Source organism: Jaculus jaculus, unplaced genomic scaffold, assembly GCF_020740685.1.
Source record: "Jaculus jaculus isolate mJacJac1 unplaced genomic scaffold, mJacJac1.mat.Y.cur mat_scaffold_44_1_1196519_arrow_ctg1, whole genome shotgun sequence".
NCBI classification, from domain to species: Eukaryota; Metazoa; Chordata; class Mammalia; order Rodentia; family Dipodidae; genus Jaculus; species Jaculus jaculus.
The window spans coordinates 392,607-403,358 of record NW_025423497.1 but is presented as its reverse complement, the minus strand read 5'-3'; the positions used below and the strand labels follow the sequence as shown (position 1 = coordinate 403,358).

The window sequence follows — 10,752 nt, the reverse complement described above, 5'->3', positions numbered from 1 at the left end:
ATCGAATAATGGATTAATGCTGGTGAAAAGGCCCAAAGTGAGGTCTGGGGAAGAGATTGAGTAAAGGAAAGGTGGAGGGATGGCTAATCAAAATCTAAGAGGATGCAAATAAATCATATGGAATCCTCCAGTTTTAGATAATGCAACACTCAGGAGACATAGATCATTGTTAGAAAATTTTCAGTGCCAGGGATGGGATACCTTCTGGTGAGTTGTTGGCCAGGGAGGTCCCTGCTGCCCCCAAAACATTATAGGCCATTGCCAAGGCCCTTGTTTTCCTACCAGGAATAGATGGTAAGAACCTATTGCGGAAAACTCTACATACCTGGGCTGTAAGGACACTGAGAAATCCTCTGGAAATGAGCTGATAACCTCCTCCATGTAGAACAGCTGACAGAAAGCTGGAAGAAGCCATTCTACATGTAGTTCAATGAGAGAGATACCACCAATGAAGATACTCGACAGTGGACACTGCAAGCCTTATAACTGGCCAGCCAGGCCAAATGAGCCAACAGGTGCAATAGTGGAATGTCTGTCATGGTGGAAAACAACTGCCCTCCAATTGGTCTGAAGACCCACTCCATGGGGGGGAACACATCCCTGATACTGAAAACTTAAAAACAAAGCTAGTCATGAGGCCTAGGGGTGTAACATCTGCTAATATCTGGAAAAATGTATATACTACACTTATCAAACTGCCCAGTAAGCACTTCTCTTAATATTTATACCCTTATATTAATGCTACTCTCATTTTGGGTAGAGAATCTTCTCTTTTCAGATGGCAGTGACCTTGGGATGATTCAGAAGGTATTATAGCGCTGGAAAGAAGTGACTGGAATACTGAGTAACATCTCGATTATACCTTCCAAGGCTAAGGGTCTAATGTGGAACAGGTGGCAAAAAGAATGTAAGAGCCAAAGGAAGGGTAGGACTCCTCACAACGTACTCCCTCCAGACATAAAATGGCCTGGATATCCATGACCTCATAGTGCCTGACACTACCTACACAAGACCATCATAAGAGAAGGAAAAGATCATGACATTAAAAGTAAAAGAGAGGAAAACGCCAAATCTGATACCAGGCATGGTGGCACACGCCTTTAATCCCAGAGGCAGAGGGTTTTACTTTAGTCATGGCTGACCCAGAACTCCCTAGCCCCAGGCTGGCTTTGAACTCAAGGTGATCCGCCTTACATCATCCTGAGGGCTGGTATTAAAGGAGTGTGCCTCCACACCTGGCTTTGCCGTGAAGATACACCTGTGCATCTGTGTTGTCTTGACACACCCAGCCCTCCTTGGTCTCCTCCAGTGGCCTGATATTGGCCTCAAAAACATGCCTAGGATGCTGTGGCAGAATGTCCGCTGCTTTGGTCAGAAGCTGGTTCCAAGGAAGCCTCTGGTGCTGGGAGCGGCATCCAAGAGTCATCTGTCCCGCTGTCTGAGCATACTGGACCTTGTGTCCCTGGGTGTGGACAGTACCCTGGGCACAGGCGTGTATGTTCTGGCTGGGAAGGTGGCCAGAGAGAATGCTGGACCATCCATCATCATCTGCTTCATGGTGGCTGCCCTGTCTTCAGTGCTGTCTGGACTTTGCTATGCGGAGTTTGGAGCCAGGGTGCCATGTTCTGGTTCTGCATATCTCTACAGCTATGTCACAGTGGGCCAATTGCTGGCTTTTGTCACTGGCTGGAATCTCATCCTCTCCTATGTCATTGGCGCAGCCAGCGTAGCCCGAGCCTGGAATGCTGCCTTTGACGGCCTCATGGGGAACAGCATCTCCCAGGCTCTGCATGCCGCCCTCCGTATGCAGGCGCCCAACTTCCTGGCCAAGTACCCGGACTTCTTCGCACTGGGTCTGGTGCTACTCCTCACTGGTCTGCTGGTTCTGGGAGCTCGAGAGTCTGCCCTGGTGACCAGAGTATTCACAGGGGTGAACCTTTTGGTTTTGAGCTTCATCTCTCTCTCTGGCTTCATTAAGAGAGACCTGAACAATTGGAAGCTCACGGAGGAGGACTACCAACTGGCCATGACGGGGTCCAACAGCAATGACAGCCTGGGCCCTCTGGGCTCTGGGGGGTTTGCACCTTTCGGCTTGGACGGCATTCTCCGTGGGGCGGCCACGTGCTCCTTTGCTTTCATTGGGTTCGACTGCATCGCGACTACAGGAGAGGAGGCCCGCCACCCTCAGCGTGCCATCCCCCTGGGCATCGTGATCTCACTCTTCATCTGCTTTCTGATGTATTTTGGTGTCTCCGCGGCGCTCACCCTCATGATGCCCTATTACCAGCTTCAGACAGACAGCCCCTTTACTAAGGCCTTTGTCCATGTCCACTGGGGCACTGCGCATTATGCAGTGGCTGCTGGCACCCTCTGTGCCCTTTCCTCCAGCCTCCTCAGTTCCATGTTCCCTGTGCCACGAGTTGTCTATGCCATGGCAGAGGATGGACTCCTGTTCCGGAGACTCGCTGTGGTCCATTCTCACACGCACACACCTGTCCTGGCTACTGTCATTTGTGGAGTCATTGCAGCATTCATGGCTTTCCTTTTTGAGCTCCGTGATCTTGTGGACCTCACATCCATCGGGACCCTGCTGGCCTACTCCTTGGTGGCCTTCTCTGTCCTAGTCCTCAGGTACCAGCCGGATCAGAACTTAAACCCTGGTAGGAATGAGAAGACCCAGGGAGAGTCTCTTGAGATGAAGGCTACCCCTGAAGCCACGGCACCCTCAGAGCCTGGTTCTGAAGCAGGAAGCCCAGGGGTTCTACGCAGCTTGTGGCACTCTGCGGACGCTGGCCCCACTGTGAAGTCTGGCTGGACCGTCTATGGCTGTACTTCCCTCACTGTCCTTGTGCTGACCCTCGTGTGTCTAATCCTGGCCCAGTGGCCAGGGCACCTGTTCTCTGGAGACCTCGAGTTGGTAGTGGTGACTGTCTCACTGCTGGTACTTGTTCATCTGATGGCGGCCATTATCTATAGACAGCCCCAGAACACCTCTCCGCTCCACTTCAAGGTGCCTTTCCTACCCGTCCTTCCTCTGCTGAGCATCTTTGTGAATGTCTACCTCATGATGCAAATGACTGCTGGGACCTGGGCTCGGTTTGGAGTTTGGATGCTGATTGCACTTGCTATTTATTTTGGATATGGGATCTGGCACAGCTTCGAGGGGAACGATCAGCAGCCACCAGACTCAAGCTCTTCAGTTCTCCACGAAAACATCCCTGGTGCCGAGTTAACTGAACAAACGACCGACATGTCCTGCAGACTGTAGGTGTCTTTTTCTTGGTGGTGGTGGGAAAGCAGCAGTACTAGGGATTGAACTCAGGGCCTTGTGAATACAGGGCAAGCGCTCTAACACAGAGCCGTATCCCTACCCGCATAGCCATCTTTGGATCAAGGAAGTGTATATGGACTGCGAGTGAACAAGTGCCTTAACATTTATTCCTTTTACTTTTTTAAAAATTCTTTTTAGGTATTTGACAAATAAAAATTGCATACTTGTGGTAAAAAAAAAAAGTAAAAGAGAGATTGATTGAGATGGGGAGGGGGGTTTGATGGAGAGTGAAGTTTCAAAGGGGTAAGTGGGGGGAGAGAGGGTAGGGTATCACCATGAGGCATTTTTTTATAATCATGGAAGTTGTTAATAAAAAAAAAATTGAACCCAACATGGCTCAGGGAAATTTTGTGGAAGAGGAGGTGGAAAGAAAGTCAGAGCCACACATTGGGTCATGATACACAGAGACATTTCCTCCTACCCATAACTGTGGGCTAACTCCACAATGCATGACCCATATACCTCAACAAGGAGGGCCCAGGGGGAGAAGGTAAGACATGGACCAGCCTAACAATGGTAGCAACTTGACTGTATTCAAAGAGTACAAAACTCATTAATAAAAAATAATTTTTTAAAAGAGAGAGGTAGAGAGAGAGAGAGAGAGATAGAGAGATTTGGCATTGCCAAGGATTCAGCCACTCTGCAATTAAACTCCAGATGCTTGTGCCACATACTGTCATGTATGACCTTGCACTTGCATCATGTGCAGCTGGTTTACATTGGATCTGGAGAAATGAATATAGGTCCTCAGGCTTTGCAGGCAAGCACCTTAATCACAAAGCCATCTCTACCACCCTGAAAATTTCTTTCTATATTATCTTTCAACAATCTCATCTTGTCTTTTACAATTTTTTAATTATTTTTAGTATAATTAACAGAAATGTCACTCAATTAACTTATCTTATTACTAACTGACAGTGAAGCAAGTAGTTCAGAATAACAAAGATAATCATTACAGTTTGGAAAATGTGCAGATAAACGTCCTTAGCAGAAATCCTTAGAATTTTTTTGATTTTTAAGCCACCCTTTATTGTTATTACCAAGAACATATTTAAACTTTTTAAAATTGTTATTTATGTATTTGAAAGTGACAAAGAGAGAAAGAAAAGTATATATAGAGAGAATGGGGACACTAGGGCCCGTAGCCACTGCAAATGTACTCCAGATGCCTGCACCCCTTGTGCATATGGCTAACGTGGGTCCTGGGGAATTGAGCCTCTAATCATGGTCCTTAGGCTTCACAGGCAAGCGCCTAACTGCTAAGCCATCTCTCCAGCTGGCCAAGAACATATTTAAAGGACGAATTATATTTCTCACTTAGTTGTCTATTTAAGTCAGTCTTAAGGACAACTTTTCATAATCTCCTAATTGTATAAAATAAATCACATCTGTGAATGTACCATTTAACACTCATCATTGTAATGTTTCTATGCCATGATGCAAAAATGAGGCACTCAGTTGGTGTATCAAATGTATACTTTTGTCAAGCAGCATGTTGTACAATTCATACATAGTTTAACCTTAGAATTTTAAAGTGAAAAATATACCATAATCCTGATTTTAATAATTTAATATCATTTAAAATACATAAGCATCAGAATATTCAATTACAGTAAGGATTGGAAAGATTCATGGTCATGAATTTAGTTATGCATAAAGACAGACTACATGAAATATAGAACACATCACATGACAGTGTTGGCCATCATTAAATATGACAGCACAAAACATGAAGAGATGTCCATTTTTAAGATTTTAGTTATGTTTTAAATTGGTAAGGACTTAAATTGTAAGAGATCAAAAGACAGTGGTTTGAATTTAAAGATGCTTTTTTTTTTCTTTTTTTTTTTTTAGTTCTGTGGTGTTAGCCACATGTAAGTGGTCTGGGGTGACAGGATGTCTCCTGGTGTATGTCTTCATTTATTTAATCTAGGTTTGTGGCCAGTACTGATTTTTCTAGTCATTTAATGGGTAAGGCTTTGTATACTGTGATTGCCTCAGATAATCTGCCTTCCTTTAAATTAGTTTTTAAACATGCCAATAGGGTGTCTTTTGGAATAGATAATTTAGAACCCATTTTGGAGGACAAGGACTAACTGGAGTGCCTGATGCTACCAGGGAAGTTCCTGAGGCTTAGGGAGGGCAACAAATCTGAAGGATTAGGAGGGAATGTTCCACATTTATAATGTTTGGGGTGTCCAGTGGAATGAAACATAAAGGGTTCCCGAAGCCTCAAATCATCCAGACTGAAAAGTGAGAAACTTTGTAGTTCCTAAGGTCTGAGATGGGGTGCCTCCACTGCAGACCAAGAGTGAATAACTTGTGCAGAAGGTTGTAATTTGATGAGGATGTGGATAGAGTCTGGAGTTCAAATGCTGGGGGGAGAGGGAGGGAGAGAGAGGGAACTATGACCTGGCAGATCACCCAAAGGGCTGTTGTAGATTCAGCTGAGCTCAGAGAGGTATTTTGGACATTCATTAAAGTGTAGCCCTTGTTATAATTCCTCATTATCCACAAATGCGTTGCAAAACTCATGCAATCCAGGGATCAGAGTGTGAGGAAGAAAAGAAAGAAAATGCCAGGTATGAAGTTGGTTTTACATAGAACATTAATATAGCCTCTTGAATCATGAGGTTGCAAAGAACTTGTGCCACTTATGTAGACAAAGGCCATAAAAGACTGGAGATCTCAGGTCACAATTGGTGGCTGTTTAGTCCAGAATAGTGAGTAGAGTATGGCAAGCTTCTATTCTCCCAAGAGGGTGAAACATTTGTAGGGAAGTAGAAAGGAAGCGTTGGAAAGAGGAGGGGAGGTCATGCAACCCAAAAGCCTCCGAGTGCTCCAATCTGAGTCTAAGCACCAGAAATATAAGGAATGTGAAAGAGAAAAGCAAAGGAAAACACTGGACTTAATCACAACAGACTGAGACTGTTAAGTGAAGCACAGTGAAGAGCTACAACCTTCCTCCAGGATGGAGGCTGAAGCAACATTAAGGTGTAAGTTTATAAGGAGGATCCTGAGGAAAACAGACTGGACCAGGTGCAAGTCCCAGGGAAGTAGATAAGAAACTTGTAGCTATCTCTGTCCTTGCTTAGCATAAGTATTTTCATCAGGATTGTATAAGTGAAAGTAACTACAGATGGTTTCTGTTCCTTTAAGGCCTTCTGAGTTAAAGAAAGTACATCAGTCAGGAGAGTTGTAAGGGATGTCTGGGACTGATGTTTCCTCAAGGCCTTCTAGTCTTAGAATCAGTCATTATCCCTTTAGTTCCCTCTGGTTTTCGTGGAAAATCATTAACCCTTCAAGCACTGTTTTATTTTTCAGCCTATTTTGGCCTTGAAATCACTATGTATTAGCATGGCATTGAAGTAGTGGCAGTCCTGTTCCTCATGCCTTTTAAGAAGTTGGGTTACAGCCACGAGTGGTGGCGCACACCTTTAATCCCAACACTTGAAAGGGAGAGGTAGGAGAATTGCCACAAGTTCGAGGCCACCCTGAGACTACATAGTGAATTCCAGGTCAGCCTGGACTAGAGTGAGACCCTATCTGAAAACAAAGTGAGGGGGATTACAGATGTGAACCTTTACCAATTACACTGCTCTAAGAATGGTTTCTAAGCTTTATTCCTAAACTGTCCCCATTAAAACTGGGCATCATATTTGTTTACAGAGTCTATAGAGACAAAACAGAACCCTAAACAATCTGGTTTTGAACAAGTTTCCTTTTTGACTCATACCATGTTCCAGCCTTAGAATCCTTCCTAGTCCATTAATTTAGTCACTAAATTCTCTGTCCTGTGTCCTGTTCTGAGCCTGTGTGTGTTGGTGTGATATGGTGCACTTTCTTCAACATTTCTGCCCCAACTACCTGATTTTGTCCTGCTCTTTCATTTCTTTTGAGCTCAGAGCCTCTCCTCCCTCCTGTCTGTATTCTTGTTTGCCTCCATTCCTGTGCTTCATAGAACAATTTCCAGATTTCTCCTGCAACTCTTACCTTTTTACCATCCAGTCCTTCTCTCTTATCACTCTTTCTCTTTTCATATAGGAGGTAGAAGCCTTCAAATCATGTAAACACCATTTTTGTACCTTTTTGAGGGAGAATTTTCCATGTATTCTAAGCTGGTCTGAAACTCACTATGTAGCTGAGCCCAGCATTAAACCATTGTGTTACAGATGAGGCCAGGGGAGACATAATCATCATTATACTGGAGATGAGGCCTGCTGAGTCATGATTATGATTGTGTTACAGAGGTCTGGGGAGACATGATCATCATGGGGCTACAGATGAGGCTTGAGGAGATGACTTGATCATCATTGTGTTACAAATGAATCCTGGGGAGACATCATCATCATTCTGTTACAGATGAGGACTGGCTAGACTTGTTCATTATTGTATGCAAAATGAGGCCTGTAGAGACATGATCATCATTGTGTAACAGATGAGGCCTGGGGAGATTTGATCATCATTGTGTTATGTCTAAGGCCTGAAGAGATGTGATCATTATTTTGTTACAGATGAGGCCTTGGGAGACATGATCATTATTGTGTTATAGCTGTTTGCTAGGCAGATATGATCATCCTTGTGTTACAGATAAGGCCTAAGGAGACATGATCAACATTGTGCAAAAGATAAGGCCTAGGGAGACATGGTCATATTTTTCTTAAAGATGAGGACTAGCAATTTTTGAATGCAAATTTTCTCAAGTAACAGGACAAGCAGATTACATAGTTTGAATTTTCAGTCTTTTGTTGTGAAAAACAGCTTACCCTGTTATAGTCCACATAGCAATGTCTCACCAGACCCAGTTTGATGACATGTATGCCCTCATAAATGTTTATTTTACAAATACATCCCATTCTTCTTCCTTTTGAACATAGTTTTTGATTATAGAAACTTATTTTTATGGCTCATAAGTATAACAATTAGAACTTGGGCTGGACCAATGACTTAGTGTTAGAAGCAATAGTTAGAAGTAAAATGGGAACTCTTAGAATCAATAACCAGAGCTGTTTTAAGGAGAGTCTGGACCAATATAAACTCAATTACTATCAAGAAAACAACCACTGGCAGCTAAAGTCTGATAACATAAACAGTGACTGACAGTCTATGCAATTGTCAATTCTTCACCTCAGGCTTTGCTGAATAGCCAGGGAAACTTCCATCCTTACTCAAGAGCACTCCATGGTAGTCTCTGCATGGCCCTGGTATATCTAAAATATCATCAGTTCTCAATGGAAACCATGATCCATCTTCCAATGTGTTCATGAACCTCCTCAGTAGGGTCATCACACCCTGCTAATATGACATGTCTGAGCAAAAGCTCCTGAAAACATGAACATCTTGGCTCGCCCCATATATTTTTCATGCTTTATAAACCAATACCAGGAGCGTAGGACATAGCATGATTCTTAATGTATAAATGAAATAAATTATGACCTCCAAGAATAGTTTATTTTCAAATATCTTTTAAAAAGATTTTGTATTTCTACTATTTAGTCTTTCTGGGTTGGAATAACCTCAGGTGTTCTCTCCATTATTGTAATGTAAAGCAAGTAAGCCATCTCCCTTGAGATTGCTAATGTTTGACAAGAGCACCTTCAGCAACCAATTGTTTTTGCCAGTTATATATTTTCTTGAGTTTTTCAAACTAAATTTTAAGTCCCTCATCTCCATATTTTTAAAGCAGTTTCCAGCCTTTCAAATTTTTTTAGAGACAGGAAGTGAGAGATAGACAGAGAAAATTGGCACATGAGGGCTTCAGCCACTACAACCAAACTCCAGATGCTTGCAGTATATTGTTAGGGGCAGGCTTATGGATATTATAGCCAGTTTCCGCTTCCCAGTGTTTGGTGCACTCTCCTGTTCCCATGGTACATCTGATGTTGGCCAAGAGGTAATGTCAACATGCTACTCATGCTATCCTTTACCCCTGTTGTTTTGGTTTGATTCAGTTGTGCCACAAACATAGGTGTTCTGAATGCTAGGTTCCCCAGCTGAAGTCAATTGAAAACTAGAGCCTCCTGGGAAGCAGTGTATTGTTGGATCTGAGCTCATGGGTGTTAAATACAGCCTCCCTGTGCCAGTGTTTGGCACACTCTCTTGTTCTGGCTTTCCAACTTTTTTGGCCAGGGGGGTGATTTCCATCCTCTGCTCATGCCATCATTTTCTCCTGCCATCATGGAGATTATCCTCAAGTCTGTAAGTTGAAATAAACCCTTTTCCCGAAAAACTGCTCTTGGTCATGTGATTTCTTCCTGCAATGTGAACCTGACTGCAACACCTGCCATTATGGAGCTTCCCCCAGGGTCTGTAAGCCAAAATAAAACTTTTCTCCCACAGCAGCTCTTGGTTGGGTGATTCCTGTCAGCAATGTGAACATGACTACAACAGTAAAGTTGGTACTGAGAGTACCATTGCTGCCAGACACCTGAGTGTGTGGCTTTAGCCTTTAGTAGCTGATTTTCCAGAGGAATGTGGAATGGCTTGAAACCTTGGACTAAGAGATGCCTTGACATGCAATAGATCCAGCTTGATGGAATATTCTGGTAAGAGTTGAAATACATGAATGCAGTAAGAACTAAGGACTGTGAGGTGTGGCTTGAACAGTGAGAAAAAGCTTTGCCTGGACTGGCCTAGACACAGTTTGTGTGAGAGGCTTGCTGTTATGCCCATGTCCTAATAACTTGAGCAGGGTTGGTTTACACAGGAATTGACTTCTATGGGCAAAGGGATATGGCATGTAAATATGAAATCTTTAGGCTGAAACTTCTGCCTGTTCAGCTGCAATTATATGAGAGATTACAATCTTTGAGATTGGATTAGCTGACTGCATTGAGAAACAGGAAGAATGTAGTCTTTTGAAGGGAACTGAATGCTCAAGGATTGACCTGTTCTTCAAAATCTGCTTTATCATTCCCTGATTAACAAACTGGCACCTCACCTGGTATTGTGGCATATAAGAAATGCAAGAAAGAGAGGGTCACTGAATTTGCAATGTGGTCTTGTCTTGGCAAAGACCTTTGCCAGTGTGAAGCAGACTTGCTGGATGCCTGCATGGAGACCAGTGGAGCTGTGAGGGTTTCAGTGGAAACCCAGTGGACATGTTTGGACTATGAGATGTTGTGCTAAGGAGAGCTGAGAGCCATGGATGAAGTTTTACAGGACTGTGAGTACATAGCTGGAGGGGTGGAATGGGAACTCCAGTGACTGGATGCTGAGTAGGATTACTGGATTTAAAGATTTGTCAGACTAGAGTTCTTCAACCTGGTGCTACAGAGGTTGATGTTCACCTTGTTTAAATCTTGTGTTGGCTGAATTATTTTTTATTATGCTCAGTGCCATCTTTTGCAGTTTGAGTCCTTATTCTGTGACATTATGTTTTTGGAGGGTTTTTGCTATTACACTTCTGTTAAAAGATCTTG

General features: G+C 43.4%; 1 protein-coding gene across 1 annotated transcript; it reads left to right on the top strand.

Moving 5' to 3' along the window:
- The first annotated feature begins 1,342 nt into the window (after window positions 1-1,342).
- Window positions 1,343-3,268, top strand: LOC123457404 (cationic amino acid transporter 3-like). Its single transcript, XM_045141329.1, has one exon. The coding sequence runs from the start codon at window positions 1,343-1,345 to the stop codon at window positions 3,266-3,268; it is 1,926 nt and encodes a 641-aa protein (XP_044997264.1).
- The last annotated feature ends 7,484 nt before the right edge of the window (window positions 3,269-10,752 follow it).